Genomic DNA, 17,508 nt, shown 5'->3' with positions numbered 1-17,508 from the left:
ATTTAGGGCTTTCTAAAGGATGCGAACCTATTCTAACCCCGCCCCTCAAATATGGCTGAAAGAGATTCTATCACTCAACCCTCGCTTTTGAGCAGGAGGTGGCTGGCGCTGCCCTCACCGCCCCTTGGGAAGGACCACACAGGCCCAAGGGGTCGGGTGAATAACCGAGAACAAAGTCCTAATAAAATAGTCACTTTTATTTCTTAGCAAAACTATTTCCTCCGTGAGGGGTATTTACAACAGAGTAGGGAAAGAAGGGGTAAATTCACAGCGATCCAGAGAGGGCAGAGTGGCTCTTGGGAGGCCCAAGGGGCGGGAGACGAGACACTTCACACAGTTAACTGGAAATGCTTTTTCCGGTTTCAGGTCGGGACATCCCGAGAGAGGGACTAGGTGGGGACAGGGTCCCGCATGGGGAGTCGGGGAGGTGGGGGGCAGGGAACCCGCACAAACTACCCGCCCGCCTGTGCTGGCCCCGGGACCCCCGCGAGTGAGTTCGAGGATTTTGGGCTTCCCACCGGCGAAGAAGTCTTGACCGGTCTGGGCACAGCGCGGGGGCGGGGCGGCCCGCGGGCGGGGGCGGGGCTGAGTGGCGGCCGAGGGCGGGGCCGGGCGCATGCAAACACCGAGGGGGAAAGAGGGCGACACGGAGGGGGGCGCGCGGGGGCGGGGCCGGGGCCGGGGCGCGTCACGGGCGCCGGAGCAGCACGTGCTCGATGTAATTCTCCAGCTCCTCCTGCTCCTGCAGCCGGCGCTCCTCGGCCTCCGCCTCCTCCTGCGCGCGCCGCGCCTGGGCCTCCCGGTCGGGATAGTGGCGCGAAGGCGGCAGGGCGTGGTGGTAGTGGCGACGGCGCGAGGCGGCCGGCGGCTGCAGCGTCCGCGGCCGGATGTAGTTGGGGAAAGGGTGGTAGGGCCCCGGGGAAAACACCTCGTCCTCCTCCCGATCCCACGGCGGGAGCACCTCGTTCCAGTCGGGCAGCTCTTCCCGGGCGGGGGCGGGGGCGGGGGGCGGGGGCTGCGGGGAGCGGGCGTGAGTGGGGGCCGGAGCGGCCCTGGGGGGCGGCACAGGCTCGGGAGGGGCGTTCTTCTTCCGCTTCCGCTTCTCTTCCACCTCCTCGATGATGCTGACCACGTCGTCCGCGGGCAGGTGGAGTTTGGTGGACAGCTCAATGAGGCTATCGATCGTCTGCGGGTCCATCTCTTCGTCGTCGTCCTCGTCCTCCGCCCCGCCCTCCTCTGCCCCCTCGGCCTCCTTTCGTCGGTGGCCGGGCGTCTCCTCCTGGGAGCGCTTGTCTTCGGCTCCGGCTTCGCCGTCCTCCTCCTCGGCGAACAGGAGCGCGTTCTGTCTCGCCCTCTCCGCCTCCTCCGCCTCCGCCTCCGCCTCCGCCGCCTCCTCATCCTCCTCCCCCACCCTCTCCTCCCCGCCGCGTCTCTCCTGCTCCGCCTCCTCCTGCTGCCTCGCAGTCTCTTGCCCGCCCCCCTCCTCCTCTTGCAGCCCCCGACCCCCCAGGCCGCGCTGCCGAGCCCCGCCCTGCAGCAAATACTGGAGCAGCAGGTCGGAGGCGAGGTCGGCCAGCCGCTCTTCCTGCGCCGCCGCCTGCCGGGTGGCCTCCGCCTGCCGCCGCCCGGCTTCTACCTGCGCCAGCCCTTGCTGTAGAAGGCGCTCCCCCGCCTCAGTGCCGCCCAGGAGGGAGGTCTCCGGCCGGCGCGCCTTGGGAAAGGGAGCGGCCAGGCCTTGGTACGCCTTGGACAAGGGTGCCAATGCCTCACCTAGGTGTGTTTTGGGGGAGGACCCTCCTTCCCCTAACTGGTGGACATCGGGAAGGGGTCCGCTCTCTGGCACACGCGCCTGGAATTGCGGGGGAGCAGGGGGCGGCAGGGGCGCGCGCTCTGGGACGCGCGCCTGGAACTCTCCCCAGGAAGCGCGCCACACGCGCTCTGGCCCGGGGCTCTCCAGGTTGACTCGGGTCAGCGTGTGCGTGCGGGTTTCCGTCTCTGCTGCTGCCGTCTCTTGCTGACGTTTGGCGCTGCTCGGACTGAAATCTCTCAGTTCCTGAAGCAGGGAAGCTAGCGCTTCGAGCTCCTCCGAGGGGTCGGCAGCCTCGGCACCATTCTCCTGAGTCTGAGGGCGAGGAGGGGCCGCGGGCGCCTGGGTCTCTGGCGCTGGGAGACTGTGGGTCTGGCTGCGCACGGTCTCGGTCAGCAGAGATTCTGCTGTTTCTTCCTCTGGCCGCTGCTGGGAGCCGCCGGGCGCCGGGGGCGAGGCCGGGCGGTCGAGTGCCTGCAGCAGCACCGCGGCCAGCGCCCGGGGATCCACGCCCTGGAAAAGCTCTCCCTCGTCCTGCGGCTCTGAATTTCGAGCGGCTCGGACCTCTAGGGCGCTAACATCCTTCGGCCCGAGCACTGCGTCCCCAGCTACCGGCTCTTTATGCTCAGAGCTGGGAGGAGGTGGCTGAGCCTCAGGGTGCCCGGGGGGCGCTGCTCCCAACCCCTTGATCAGTAGGAGCAGGCAGAAGAGGATAGTAGCCGGCAACCTGAGCGATTTCATGACCGAAGGACTGCCGGAGACTGAAAAAAAATTAAAAAAAAAAAATAGAAGGGACCAAAGAAAGCGTTTCTGTAAGAATTTTTCCGCTCCCTGATTTTATATCCCCTTCCCCCATATTTAATCAGGAAATCCGGGGCTTCCCTTGTCCCCCTAACCTTACCCAGAAAAGGGACGTTTAGGAGCAAAGGAGGACGACGTTGTGCCGATCTCTGGAGTCGTGTAAATGGGGAAACGCCTGCAACCCTTGCTCCCCCAGTGCCTCCTCGCCCCCTTCCCTGAGCCATCTCACTGCCAGCGCCCACATACTAAGCAGCAAGGATGCAGGGGGGAAAAAAAAAAATCTGCTCCCTCCCCGCAGGACTCCCCGGATGGTGCGTGGGCGACTTCAGCAGCAAGAGAAAAGCGGCGACTCCCCCACTTACAAGGACCCTTCCCGGGGGCTCCCCTCTGTGTTTTCAACACTCCCATCTGTGGGGAGAGAGAACCCTCCCTTCACGCCCACGACTGTCGAGGGTTTGAGGGACGGACAGCAGAGTATTTACCAGCTGGTGCCACGACGCGGGACGTGGAGAGGAGGGTCGGGGCGGGGTGGGGACAGGGGAAGATCGGGACGCGTCCGCCTCGGCTCCGAGCGGTGGCTAGGATACGAGCGATGGTCGAGGTCTGGCGTCCAGTGCGCTTGGCTCAGCTGGGTCCGCGCGGCTCCGGGAGACTCGCTCGCTCAGGCTTCAGCACGCTGGACAGCGCCCGCGCCGCCACCGCCTTATAAAGAGGAGCGCGCAAGGTCACGTGGGAGTCGCCCCGCCCCATTGACGTCAATGTTCATTCATGGGGAAGCGGGCGGGCGCCTAGAGGCGGGAGGACGCCCAACGATTGGAGGATGCGTGCATCTCCCGGCCCGCGCCTGCGCACTGCAAGCCTCGGTTGGAGGGGCGTGCGCTAGCCTAGCACCGGGGAAATGAATGAATGAAGGAATGAATGAATGAAATGCTGAAGCGGGCGGGGCAGGGGGCTATGAATGAATGAAGGAGGGACGAGGAGAAAAGGATGAATGAATGAATGGAAGAATGAATGGAAGGGTGAATGCAGAGCCGCTTCAAGGCGGGAGGGTGGGTTACAGAGCAACCTGCAGCGGTGGGAACCCGGCGAGTGGAATAGGGTGGGGGCACTCTCAGCGTCTGACTGGGCCCCAGTAGGAGATCCATACTGGGAAGGGGGAAGATAAGACTCCAAAACTGAGGAGGGAGCCAGACTCTCCGTCTCCTGACTGCAGGGTCCATGGGAAACACGCCCAAGGACGGCGTGAACCTGAGAGAGGAGGGATGGTTCTGCGCGCCTGCGGGCGCTGTCCGCGGATCTGCGGTGCGGGGTGCGTGCCCTGGGCTGGGGCACATGGGTGGATCTTGCGGTTTGAGTGTTCTGGGCGGAAAGGATTCGAGTTGGAAGAGACAGGGGAAAGACTGAGGATGTGTGTGCCTCTGTGTCGTGTCTGTCCATGGTCGGTGCGTGTCTGGAGAAAAAGGTGTGTCTGTCCTTCTGTCCAGTTGAGTCTGTAGCGTATGTTGGCGCCCCCGCTGTGCCCTTTTTCAGGCCACCTCTCCCCACCACCTTCCTGCTTCTTTCCCACCCGCTGCTACCCCCCAAAGGACGTTTGGAGGACGAGAGCAGACCTGGTGGGCAGGGGGTTGTGCAGGTGGTGGGGGTGGGGTGACTCAGTTCAATCTCTCTTCGTTGCTTAAAGGGAAGATTTGAACGCGATGCGGGTGGGGGGTGGAGGGTGGGAGTGCAACGTCAGAAATCACCCCTCTCTGCTACCAGACCCCTCGTCCGAATCTCCTGTCAGAGGGCTTGGGGTTGGGGGCTTGGATAGTTAGAGGTTCGGGGTGGGGGGGACGGTGGGGGGCGATGACGCACAGATTGCGCAAAGAGAATCCATCAGCCAGCCGGGTCCAGTGAAGGGAGACCAGCCGTAGGCGGGGGTGCGGGGAGGGCGGAAATGAGGAGGGGGCAGGGAGAGGGGAGGGAGGCAAAGGGAGCAGCCACTGCAGGAATGAGGGGGTGGGAGGGAAGCTCGAGGGGGGCTGCGGTGCAGGCAGAGAGCTGTGCGGGGGTGTGGGCAGGGAGAGGGGGAGTGGATGACACATGCCAGACACACCAGAACTGCGGACACACGGCTGCCCGTGGGCACATACAGGGCACCCTCGCCCTAAGACTCTGGAAACCAGGATTGGGGCTGCCTGCCAGGAGCTCAGAGACTCTTTCAGAGCCAGTTCTCAACCCCTTCCTCATCTTCCTAGTATTGACCCTCATCCTCTCCTCTCTCTCTCTCTCTCTCTCTCACACACACACACACACACACACACACACACACACTCACGTGCTTTCCCTCTATAGCCAGCAGTGGCTTCTCGGGTCCATCAGTGGCTCCACTTTCCCAGAAGAAAGCCCATCAGCTCTGCGGGGAAAAAGGTGGGGAGGAGTAGAGAGAGAGGAAAGAGAGAAGAGATGGGGGCAGGAGAGGGAGGCAGGCAGGCAGGCATCTGGAACAGGTAGAAGGATCAGGCTAAAGAGAAAAAAAAAAGAAAGGAGAACCAAGGTGACTGTGAAGATGCCGAAGAAAGGAGGGAGAGGAGGGGGCAGCAGACCTGAGACTGGGTTTCATCCCCCTCCCCTCAAACTATCCAGGGCCTCCCCCTACCCCCATGGGTTCCCCTCATTCCTCTTCCTCTTCGTCCCACCTCCCCTTTATCCTCCCTGCCTGGTTACTGAGAGCAGTGGAATGGGGAGGGGGGGTCACGTTACCTTCCTGAGGAGGATGAATCAGAGAGAGATGGCTCAGACATCTGGTGGGGGGAGGGGAGGCCATCCAAGAGAGAAGGAAAGAGGGAGGGAGGCAAGGGGGACAGACTGAGAGGCTGACAGGGCTAAGAGACCAAGTGTGAGAGGAAGGAGACAGGCATCTAGAGAAACTGTGTTCCCGTGGGCTTGTGTATGTGCATGTACATATGTATGCATTGTGTTTGTGTGTATAGAGATTAACGAAACAGGGGTGGAAAGAAAGGGAATGGGGAGGCCAATTATGTGTTTAATCAGATAGAGAATGGATAGGCATGGGAGCGTTCCAATTCAAATACGTGAATTTTCTCTTTCAATCTGTGGGGCTGTGTTTTTGCCTGTTTCCAGGTGTCTGTGTGTAACTAAGAGTGTTTGTGGGTCCTGATTCCTCTGAGTGCCTGTATGCCTGTGTGGTTGGGAGTCTGAGTGCATCCACTCTGGGCATCTGCTAGTGTCTGAAAAGCGTCAACTGGCTTGGTGTGTCAACAACGTGTGTGTACCCCTGTGTCTTTGTGCATTTCTTTGGATCCTTCTGTGCTTGTTGATATATGTTGTTATGTGACTTCTACATGCCTTTGATCTTTCCTACCCCTCCCCCACATTTACCTTCATCTCTAAATTTCTGTGCAGGAAAGTCTCAGTATCTTAGCCACTCTTCTGCAGCCCCCAAGTTCAAGCTTTTCCCCTTGGTTTTTTTTTTTTTTTTTTTTTTTTTTAGCGTACTCCCTCTTTCCTTCATTCTTCTCCAACCCTTTCTTCCTCCACCCAGCCCAGAAGTCCAGGGGAGCTTCTCAGAAATTGACATCCCAAGAGTCTCAGTCATTATGGCATGGGGGAGGGGACAGTGAGGTAGAAGCCAAGGGCAACAGTGTTGGTAATTCCACCATCTAGATGATGTCTGCATGGGCTCTGAGTCTCTGGGTCTGACTGTGCCTCTCTCCACCCCAGTTCCCTGCCCGGGGTCAGTTCATTCACACACACCCCACCTCTCAAAGATGTGCGGTGCCTTTCACATCCTACTGCCTCTAGGGGCTTCTGGAAAAGAGCTGGGCTGGGGACAGGTTCCTGGGATTGGAGAGAGGAGGGAGATGGCAGGAAAGAAGGAGCAAAGAGAGACAGAGCTGGAAAAGGCAAAGCTGAGATGGGGAGTAGGAGGAGATGCCTGTTTGCTCTGAGATACTTGTACAAATCCATCCCTGTGTCTTTGTTTCTGAACGTCTCATACTCTCCAGGAGGGTGCTAAGAAAAGATGGGGTCCAACCAAGTAGAGATCCAAGCTGAAGGTTTGGAAAACCAAGGAAGAGGGACAGAGCCCTGGGTCTTTTCCCTGAGAAGGTTTGGGAAAGAAGAGGGTAGGGGGTTGGGTCCCCCTCCCCACCGTGCAGTTCACTCCCCTGTCTTCTTCCCTTCCCCCCAACCGGTGACTCACCTCTGCAGCCTTTAATGCGTCACCGGTGGGGGGGGGGGCCGGCAGGGAGGGGCACTTTATGAGGGAGGCTGGGGTCTTCACTTTGAATTGAAAGAAGGTGCTTAAGAACCCCCTGGAAATGACCCCATTAGAATGCATCATTGTTTATCCCCTGCCCACCCCAGTTCAGGAGGGTTTGGAGTCCTGGGAAGGGGACTGAAAGAGGGCTAGGGGCTACTGGTGGGTCTGGGAAGGATGAATAATAGGAAGGGGGTCCTCACTCTGATTTTTAATCCCAGGGTCCTATTACTTCATACCCCCACCCACTCCTGGGTGGGGGAGGGGAGACCCAGCAAGACGGGGGAGGGCAAAGCCGCAGAGATGAGTCACCAGGACAGGAAAAGAGAGAGAGGAAAAGAGACAGAGATGAGGAGAGACACAAAGAGAGACAGCTACTGGAAAGACCAAGAAAGGAAGACACACATACACACACCTTGACACCATCACACCATGAAGATGGTGGCCACAAACTAACAAGAGAAAGGAGACTGTGTATTTCCATAGTCCTGAGCCAGACTTCTTCAACATCCACTTGCCACACACACCACTGTCATTCACAGTTACACTGATATTCTGAGGCACACCCTCTTACACAAACACAATGTCACACCTAGTCTAGCAGAGTCAACCAGACACATGTTGAAGATGTAACCAAGACAGTGGAATGGAGGTTCAGATTGAGAGCCCTCGATTTCTTTTACACGGGATGATGGGAGGGGGTAAAAGCCCTAAAGGGATATAACTTCAAAAATCCAAGACTCACAGGCTATGCCTTGCGCACGCAACAATACAGAGTCCCCCACCTCCCCATGCACACATACATGGTAACCTATCAAGAATCCTCCTTATCAAGAAGCCACTTGAAGTGCCTGGTTCTGGGGTACGCCAGGCGCGTAGCCCCGAATACATCCCACCCAGACACCCCCTGATAAGTACACACATGTACAGAAACACAGACACACAAAGACGCCCATGGACACACTCACATGGACGGAAACCACCTTGCGCTGCCTCGCCCGCGTCCGCGCAGGTCCTGGCGCCCCCGCGTGGTACTTTTCGGGATCGCAGTCCCCGCCGCTCCGGAGCTCGGCTCCCGCGGGGCGGCGCCCAGGCTCCCTCCACCTCTTGCCCCTCCGGTGCGGTGCCCACCCAGGAACGGGGAGAAGGGGAGCGCGCTGGCCACGAGAGCGCCGACAGCTGGGAGTTAGACCCCTGAGTCGTGGGGATGAGGCAGGCTGGTTCCGGATGCCTCGGGGAACTTGCTTAGAAGAGCAAGAATTTGAAACTGCAGTGGACCACCCCTCCACCGCCCCCTACCCCAACACACACACACCCGTCCCCGGTCCCGGGGAAAGCGAGGCCCGGGGCCGGTTCAGGCGCCGCGCCGCTGCCCGCCTCGGTTCTGAGCAATCACTTCTTTCTGCCGCTTGGCTGGGGTGGGGGTGGGGGCGCGCCACGGCCAGCAGCCCTCCAGGAAGTCATTAGCCCCGTTGCCACAGGGCTTAGAGATCCTCTCTAATACAGGCTGCTGGGGAAGTGGGGGAGGACTATGCATCTCAGCCCTCCTCACTGAGAAGTGAAACAGACACTGAAGGTGGGCTAAGGGGCCCGTTTTATTGCAACACAGCCACGGTTGAAGTGGCAGGGAGGCTCGGCAGCTCGGCCAGGCGCAGGAAGCAGCCAAGCAACGCAGGGCAGCACAGCCCAAACTGGGGAAAGTGGGGAACAGAGGCTGTCCCCTTGGTCCACCCCCGCGCACCCCCCTGTCGCCCTCCTCTGTCCACGTCTTTGATTCCATCCCACCCACCCTCCCCGCCCCCCCACCTCGCCGTGCCCGCTCTCAATGACTCCCTTTGGACAAGACTGTCCATTGTCCATGGACAGTGAGGTTCTGACGTGTGCTCTGGCCTGGGGACACCTGGTTTCTGGTCCCTGCCAGGCTCCCAGCTATTGTGAGGCACTTGGAAGTCACTCCGGTCTTTCGGAGCCTCCGTGTCCTCCCTCTGCGGGAGACGTCAGGATCCCGTGTTGGAGTCGGCGCTATGCAAATGCAGCTGTTACTACTTGCATTTAAATAGAAGACTGTCAAAGTCCACAGAAAGCGTACAGAGGATGGGAGGGGTGTCCAGAAATATCTGGAGGTGGGGGTTCCAGTTGTGTTAGAAGGCAGCCCCGTTAGAAGGACGAGATAGCCTCGCACCAGGCTCTGGGACCTGCCCTCCGCCATACCAGACTCCCCACCCAGAACTCTGATTCACAGACCTGGTTCAGGCTCCCGGTTGGTGGCATAGGGAAGGGAGCCAGCAAAATCCTGCAAAGCTGGAGGAAACCCCAGTCAGGAGAGGCAGCCTCAAAAAGGTGCATCACCGGAGCATAAGCAGGGGCCAGATGGAGATGGAGCATTACAAATTTATTTCCTTTTACAGAGTCTTTCTCCATATTACACACACAGGGTGAGAAAGGATTCATGGGGAAGGGGAATCGGGGCGGGGGTGGCGGGCAGGCAAATGAGAAATGGAGAACCAAGAGAGGTCCAGGCACAGGAGGCCGAGACGGGGCGAGGGAGGAGCGCGAGGCAAGCTCTGAGGTCCTGAGGAAGATGGGGAGGAAGAAAAGTACTATGAATTGGGCCGCAGAGCTGTCGGCTGGGCGCTGGGCGTTGCGCGTACTTCTGCCAGCTTCCCTCCAAGAGGGGGCAGGAGGGAGAAGCCGGAAAGGGCAAAGTACCTTCCCAGGCCGGGGCCGACTGCGGAAGGCTCTGAAGCTGTGAAGGAACTCATTCTTTGGCCGGGAAACGGGATGGGTGGACAAGAGCAGTAAGTGGCTCCCCCAAACTCCGCGGTTCAGATCAGGGTGTGGTCAACTGCGTTTGTGGGAGCTAGAATCCAGATGGCAGAGGTAAGGGGAAAAGGGAAGGGAGGAACAGACAGCGGGTAAGTGTAGGCATCAGAGCCGAGGAAAAATTGATGCTTTTGAACTGTGGTGTCGGAGAAGACTCTTGAGAGTCCCTCGGATTGCAAGGAGATCCAACCAGTCAATCCTAAAGGAAATTAATCCTGAATGTTCATTGGAAGGACTGATGCTGAAGCTGAAGCTCCAATACTTTGGCCACCTGATGCAAAGGGACAACTCGTTGGAAAAGACCCTGATTCTGGGAAGATTGAAGGTAGGAGGAAAAGGGGACGACAGAGGACGTGATGGTTGGATGGCAGAACAGACTCAGTGGACATGAATATGAGCAAGCTTGGGGAGATGGTGATGGACAGGGAAGCCTAGCGAGCTGCAGTCCATGGGGTCGCAAAGAATCGGACACCACTGAGCGACGGAACAACAGACTGAGGACCAAGAGCAGGGGGAAGGGGCGGAACTTGAAAACAGTAGGGGCAGGGCTGGGGGAGGGGGCGGGGATCCGAGGAAGGAGGTGGGTCTAAAGTGCATTTTCTCTCCTCTCCGACTGTACTGGAGAAAGCCTTAGTTGTCGGCCTCCAGCAACTACTGTTCAGTATAACCCTTGACCAGCGCGAGCCCCCAGCCAGCCTGGTGGAAGTCAGCCACCTGAGACCACAACTGGGGCGCCGGGAAGAGTTGGCACACGACGTTGAGGCTGAAATGGGCTCTGGCGCTGCAGATGCTACAGAAGCTGGCTCTGCCTCTGCGCACCGTCGCTGCTGAAGGCGTCGACGCGGAGGTAGCGCCACATGCTGTCGCCACGGTGAGGGATGCGGGAGGGAGCGTGCACAGCGTGAGCACCGCGCGGGCGCGCGCGGCTGTCCACGCGCCACTCCAGGCCCTTGGCCGCCAGGAGGCGCAGGTTACTCTCACTCGGCCAGTAGGGCGGCCACTCCTGGGATGGTTCCTCCCGTCGCGCTGCAAGGAGGGCGACAGCAGGAGGCGTGCCAGGTCACCACCAGCCTCCCATACGGCCTCCCGGGGCAGCTGCGAGAAGACGCCGGAGGCCTAGCAGCGCCGACGAGTTGAATTGGACCAAAAGGATGCCCTGCGTAGGGCACAAGCGAGCACGGCTCTGAGCGGCGGGAGGGCTGAGAGCCGGCGCCTCTTGGCTTCTTCACTTCCACAGTCACACCATGGGCTCCCATCTGGGTCCCTGGGGAGGGCCGACGGTGCAAGGCCGGGTGGGGTAAGGTATGTGAGAGCAAGGAGGAACCAGGGGCAAGGCCTCCGAATACCTGGATCCCCGAGGACAGCAGGGATTGACGTGGAGTAGTCGGGGAACTGGGGATGTGGGCCTCAACAGCGGAAGCAAGGGAAGCTGATCTTGAAAGGCCCCTGATCACGGTAGGATGGGGGAGGCGGAGATTAAGGACAAAGGCTCAGATTAGAATGCTTCAGTCCCTGGACCGAGGCGGGATCCACGTAGGGGAGGCAGGGTCACGAAGCCTGGACTCCTGGGCTCCAGCCTCCCAGAGTAAGGATCGAGGGTTTAAAGATTGGAAGTGGAAGCTGTTTGATTTTCCCTGGGCAAAAGGGCCTGGGTAAGGACTGGGATTCCCAGGGCAGGGGTCATGGGCGCCTCCACTGGGCAGAGCGGGCAGCGAAAGAAAGGCGGTGACTGACTGCAGGAGAGGGGACGAAGCCCGGAGGCCCCTTGAGAAGAGGCCTGGCCCTCCGAGCTCCTTTGTTCTGCTTGGTGATTAGGCGGAATTTCTTCAGCTTCCGGGGCCCCAGCTGATCGTCCCTGCTGAGTCTTGCCACTCTGATGCCCCGAGTGCTGTCTCTTACCAGCTGCGAACAGAAGTGCTCTAGCAGCCGGGCCACCCTCTCGCCGCGCTCCTGGGGCGCCGTCTCCCCGGCGTCGATCCCGTGTACCGACTCCTTCGCGATCTGCAACCGAGGCCATTGTTGGCGGTGGGGGTTGCTCTGCAACGGGGCTCTCGGTTCAAAGGACTCGCCTCTTCTCACACGCTGCGCACTCCGTCGCCATCCCCCCGGGGCGCCAGGCCAGACCCGTGACCTGCCCAAGGAGCTCTCCTCAGTGCCTGGGTCTCGGATTCGAGAGCCTGCAGAAAGATCATTGCCGGGCGTCTCTCCCACCGCTTGAGATGCTCCAGACCCCGGGAGCATCGGTCCCTGCCCGTTCGCCACGCCCCCTCGCATTGGCTCCACCCCCAGGCGCTTGCCACGCCCTGCTACCTCTTAGCCCAGCCCCCAGCCCATCTCTGAGCCAACGCTGCATACAGGCTCTCTTGCTGGGAGAGTTCAGTCTACTCAGGGGTCCGGACCCCATTCTAGCTGCTCCCATCCCCAGACTATTCCCTCTTGACTGCTCCCCTCTTTCTGTGCTCTTACCCCCCCCAGAAACTCCTCAAAAGAATCCTAAAATACTGAAGCTGTCATCTGTCTCTCGAGTTCCTCGGCCATTCCAAGCTCTCTACACATCCCCCACCCACCCCCACTGAGCAGGCCCCTGGATCCACACGCCCTGCTCTTTGGTTCCAAAAGCCGAGTCTATTTCCTCAGCAACCGGACCAGGGCCGAGGAGAGGCTCCATTTGTCCTCCCCCAAAGACCCAAGCACCCAAACCCCTTTTCACCTGCTTCCCGAACCCTCGGCTCTCACCTGTTCGTTGCACTTGGCCGGCACTGCTCTGTGGTCGGTTCCTAGAGCCAGCTGTGGCAGGGGCTGGGAAGGTAGTCAAGGTCACTAGATACCCCCCCACACACACACCCAGGATGGCCAGCACCTCCTCAAATTCCTTCTGTGGCCACTATGAAGTCCAAAGGGCTGGCCTCAGCCTCAGGCCCTGATCCAGACCTGGGCTTGGACCCAGGGACTTGGCCTTGGCCTCAGGTCCTGACTCGGTCCCTAGCCCTGGGAGCTTGAACTCAGCCTCAAGCCCTGATCTGGAATTGGACTTGGCCCTGGCCTCTTGGGATCTCTGAGCATACCTCTGCATCTGGCTCGACATCTTTTTCAGGCTTAGAAACCTCTGAGGTGACTCCATCACAGCTGGCTCCCAGCATCATGATCCTGCAGAAAAGAGAGAACCCAGCGCAGGGTTCAGAGCCCCCTGTTTCCACAGCAGGCCCCCTCCACCCGATCCACACTTAAGCTCTTCCTACTTAAACACCCCTTCTCTTCTCACAGACTCTGGGAATAGAGGGCTGGCCATTCCCCTCCCACCACAAGCTCCCAGAGCTCCCAATCTTGCACTGTTCCACCCTCTGGGATGCTCTTCACACACTCAGGACCCCTTGAATTCCTTCATCCCTGATCACCCTGGTCACCCCCAGAACTGAGATGAAGAACAGAAGGCCCCTGTGGGGGGTAATAGAAGGACTCCACCCCCTTCAAGGGCTGCACCACCTCTCTGCAGAATGACAGGTGAAGAAATTCCCAGCACCTCCACTCTCCCCAGGAGGGTTCCCGGAGCTGTCTTTCCCAGCTGGCGGAAAGTGGGGAAGGAGAGGGTTCAACTGCCTCCGACTCCCAATACTGCTCATCTCAGAGCAAAGAGTGGGGGTGTAGACATCAGATCTCTCCATATTGCTGCCCCAGTGTCCTCCACCCCACGTATTCAAACATAAACCAAGGAGTGGACAGATGAACAGTTCTATTAGAAAATGTCAAGCTGTTCCTTTCAGGGTGATCAAAACCATCCTTTCCTTCCTCTTTGAGTCTGTTCCCTCCTTTTCCAGAGGGAGACTTGGCTAGGTGATTATTTTGAAAAAAGCTCTGTTGGAGCTTCAGCAAACAAATATCCACCAAGATTACCTATCCCCTCTCCCCACTGACTTCACCTCTAGAGATGGAGTCCCTTCCCTTCTCTCTCTCTTCTTCTTCTTTGGAAATTTCTTCCTATAATCCTTGTTTCATGTCCCACTCAGCCTGCCCCTGCTCTTCCCATTCCTCCAAGTCTCCTTTTTGGATCTCCAAGTCTCCCTGTGGATCTGCTAACCCTTTGGTATCCAGTTCGTCTTTCCCCCTGCTGCTCAGAGACAGGGCCAAAGAGAAAGCTCCCTGCCCAAGCCCAGATGACTCCTCATTTCTAGACCTCTCTTCTCCAGATCAACAAAATAAACCAATCAAATCCCTTCCTCTCTCTTCCAGCCAGGTAGAATTGTTCCCTCGTGTAACCTACATAAGCCTCAGTAACCAACATCCCAGGGGACACATGTGCCTGCTACTTTATGGGGGGCGATATTAATTTGATTGAGATTGAGAGAATGAATACAAGGATGATAAGGAAAATGCTGTCCCCTTTCCTGGAACCTGGCCCAGGGGGGTGCTTGGACTACATCTCCCAAAGTGCCCTGGGGCACAGGGCTGCCTCAGTCTTATAAAACATGACGGATTTGGGAGATGGGACCAGTAAGGGCAGCAAGGGGTGGCTTAGGGGTGATTTCCTGGTGGCTCAGCTGGTAGAGATTCTGCCTGCAATGCGGGAAACCTGGGTTCAATCTCTGGGTTGGGAAGATCCCCTGCAAAAGGGAACAGCTACCCACTCCAGGTATCCTGGCCTGGAGAATTCCCTGGACTGTATAGTCCATGGGGTCACAAAAAGACATGACTGAGCAACTTTCACTTTCAGTTTAGTTTCCATATCACAAACATGGCTTATGTAAACACAACATGCTTCCTATACCAGCAAGTTTCAAACAAGGGCTCCATCTCCTTTTTTTTCTTTTTTCAGTCTAATGATGCTCAAGGCTCTCCCACATAAGCTGGGGTGAGGTCAGATAGCTCAGGCCAGCACAGGCTCAGAAGATCTTAGAGCGGTCACTAGGGCCATCAGGACCATCTAGCTCCATCCTTTCATGGAGATGAAATTAATCGAGGCTCAAGATGGTTAAGATCTTGCCTAAGGTGACTCAGCTAGGCAAAGCCAGGCAAAAAGTTCCATTTTCCTGGCTCCGAGGCCAGTGGGGAGATCTCTGACCCCAGCCTGAAGAGCAAGGATAGGAATGACTGGGTCCTTGGCAGGAGTCAAAGGTTCCAAGTGCTAAGGGCTGAGCTGACTCAGAACCAGAGATGAGCTTGCGAGAGGAACCCCCACTGCCATCTCTCCACTGTCAGCAATTTCTATGCCAAAAATGAGCTCAATCAGACTCCTTGTGCCAGGCTCTAGGAATGACGGGTCCCAGAGATAAGTAGGTTAGCTTGAGGCTCCCATTTGGATTTCCAGACAACCTCACCAGCAGTTCCTGTATCCCTGGAAGATACAAGCTGGTAGTTCAGTGATAACTCCAACAGTTCTCCACTGTTGCTCAAAGGGGGCAGAATGTGAGCAACTTGAAGACTGCCACACATGTAGCTAGATGTTGCTTTCCCTCTCTCTTTCAAGATGGGGAGACTATTTCCAAAGAGTGTGTCTACATCTCAGATACGGATATGTTTAAGGGGAGGGGATTCCCAGGGCCACAGGAAAGAAGAGGGAGCTTACCAATTCACCCTTCGTCTTTTCTTCCCCAGCACTCTCTACTCCTATTCCCCCTGCAGGAGATGGAAAGGCTCCAAGGTCCTTAAGCCCTGGGGGAGGTGGGTGCTGGGAACAAAGTACGTTAGGGGTTCCAGGCCAAGCCAAAACAGCCAGCCGGCCCCCACAACCCTGTTACACACTCTGATCCATTCCCACCCTCCAACCTGGCTCCTTGAATTATAACTCCCATTAGGTGTCGAGGCAGAGGCTGAGGCAGCCCTATGCCCCAGGGTACTATGGGAGATGTAGTCCAAGCACCCCTCCCCGGGCCAGGTTCCAGGAAAGGGAGCAGCATTTTCTTTATCATCCTTGTATCCATTCTCTCAGTCTCATAAATATGAATGATCCACTCTGGTGAGAGGATAACTGTAGTCATCCCTGGGCATGCCGGGAGCCCACCCCCCTCTCCCCTCCTCCCTCACCCCACACACCTGAAATATTAATGCCCCCGAGGTCGCTGCTTCTCTGAGCTGGAAGACGAAACGGAGAGAGGAAAGGCAGGGACAAAGAGACCGCGGCTACACGAAGCGCCCAAAGAAGAGAGAGACAAGGATCAGAACTGAGGCAGAAAGGAGACAAAGGCCATCAAGAGAGGATCTGGGGGGGCACAGATAATGAGTCACAGACATGACACCTGGTGATTCAGAGCCCAGTAGACGCCAAAAAAAAAAAAAAAAACAAACCAAAACAAACCTTCCTAACTTGCACCCCCTCCCCAAGGAGACCAGAAATAGAAAGCAGAGTGACACACCCCCTTCTCCCCGCAGGTGTGTGGTGGGGAAAGGGGTCCAGGAAGGGGAAGAGAAAACCAGAGGAGAGGCTGGAAGAGAACAGACTTGAGGGCAGAGGCAGGGAGACAAGGCGAAGTGGGGCAGAGGCAGGGGACGAGGAAGATCATGGAGCTGGGGAGAGGGGGTGCTCCAGAGGGCCGGAATCATGGAGAGGGGGTGTTATACTGGAGGGTCGTCCCGGTCTGTTGGGGAAGCAGGAGGCAGGGAGATCCCAAAGGAAGCTGTCTACTTGGCAAGGGTCCCCCCGGACACTGCCAGACTCTGGGGAACGGTGGGAGCCAAATGGTGACGGGGTGAAGAAGGAAAGGTGCCTCTGAGCACCCGAACCAAGTCGGGTCTCAAGTTACTGTCATCCCCGGGACTGGCAGGGGTTGGGCCGTAGGTGGCGCGGCTGCTTGCTTCTCCTGGGGGGGCGTGGCCTTCCGCTGTCCCCATCCCGCGGGGGAGGAGCACACCATCCTCCCGCCCCCAGACCCCGCTGCACCCCCCTACCTCTCCCGAGCCAGGGCCAGGGCCGGGATGCTGAGAAGCCGATCAAGGCCGGCCGCGCAGAGAGGGGTCACCTCGGAGCTCCGAGGGTCATATTCCGACGAGGCCCGGGGACCCGGCCGCGCCGTCCGGTCCCGACTCGGAGTTCTGATAGAAGGCGGGGTCAGCACCGCCGCTCAGAGCGGCTCGCGGGCTCGGGCTCCTAGCGCTTTGGGATTCCGGCGTTGCGAGTGGCTCCCGCCGGTACGCTCCGGCTCGGCCCCGGCGGCGGCGCTCGGAGGGGCGGAGACCCCAGCGATGCGGAGGAAACCCGGCGCGGATCTGGAGCGGACTTTGTTGCGGCCGGGGGCTGGCGGGGGCGCGGGGCAGATAGGGTGGCAGAGCGCGGGGGAAAGCGGAGCTTCCCTGGGCTGTGAGGTGGGCACAGCTGGGTGGCCTCTAGGGCTGCTGATGAGACCTCCCCGTTGTCCCTGGTGGGGAGCGGTACTGAGGGTGGGGAGGTGTCTTGAGTTTTGGTGGAGTGGAGTGACGGCTGGCAGAGTTATCGCATAGTGCCCGCAGCATCTTTAAGTTCGGTCCTGGGAGTTCCCCCGCCCCTCTGTTCCCCTTCTCCAGGGTCCCCAGCAAAGTCTGCCCGGCCCTCCGACCTCCGGCCGCCAGATTAGTAAGAGCAGCTGGAAAGGGGACACGGAGCCGAACACCCTGGGGACCCGATCGGAGAAACTGATAGAGGAAACGGGAAACCCAAGACGGTTGGGAAGGGAGGAGACCCCAAGAGGCAGAAGCCGGGACCCTGAAAGGAGCAGAGCGAGGCCTGCTCTGGGCCAAAGACCCCCGCGCCCCGGGGTCGCCGAGCAGCCTCGCGGGCTCCTGCCCCGCCCGTGGATCTCCGGCTCGGCTCCGCTCAGCTGCGGGCATCTCACCCGCGGTCAGGCCGCAA

General features: G+C 58.8%; 2 protein-coding genes across 3 annotated transcripts; both read right to left on the bottom strand.

The window, feature by feature from the left end:
* Window positions 1-176: 176 nt before the first annotated feature.
* VGF (VGF nerve growth factor inducible) lies at window positions 177-8,139 on the bottom strand. 2 transcript variants are annotated; one of them, XM_043915079.1, is made up of 3 exons: window positions 7,838-8,139; window positions 3,091-3,310; window positions 177-2,568 (listed from the first exon to the last, which is right to left on the bottom strand). In XM_043915079.1, exon 3 carries the CDS (start codon window positions 2,546-2,548, stop codon window positions 689-691), a length of 1,860 nt encoding a protein of 619 aa, XP_043771014.1. In that variant the 5' UTR covers window positions 2,549-2,568; window positions 3,091-3,310; window positions 7,838-8,139; the 3' UTR covers window positions 177-688. The 2 variants fall into 2 exon arrangements, with proteins under 2 accessions (XP_043771014.1, XP_043771012.1); XM_043915077.1 differs by lacking the exons at window positions 3,091-3,310; window positions 7,838-8,139 and adding an exon at window positions 2,709-2,727.
* Window positions 8,140-10,322: 2,183 nt separating this feature from the next.
* NAT16 (N-acetyltransferase 16 (putative)) lies at window positions 10,323-16,810 on the bottom strand. The gene is given in 9 exon segments (XM_043915546.1): window positions 10,323-10,461; window positions 10,463-10,712; window positions 10,715-10,809; window positions 10,811-10,848; window positions 11,484-11,869; window positions 12,429-12,491; window positions 12,559-12,648; window positions 12,736-12,839; window positions 16,572-16,810. Coding segments are annotated over 8 exon segments (1,161 nt in total). The 5' UTR covers window positions 12,836-12,839; window positions 16,572-16,810.
* Between the last annotated feature and the right edge of the window lie 698 nt (window positions 16,811-17,508).

The sequence above is a fragment of the Cervus elaphus genome, chromosome 10 (assembly GCF_910594005.1).
Source record: "Cervus elaphus chromosome 10, mCerEla1.1, whole genome shotgun sequence".
Taxonomy (NCBI): Eukaryota; Metazoa; Chordata; class Mammalia; order Artiodactyla; family Cervidae; genus Cervus; species Cervus elaphus.
The sequence above is the reverse complement of the archived record's forward strand: the minus strand, read 5'-3'. Positions and strand labels throughout refer to the sequence as shown.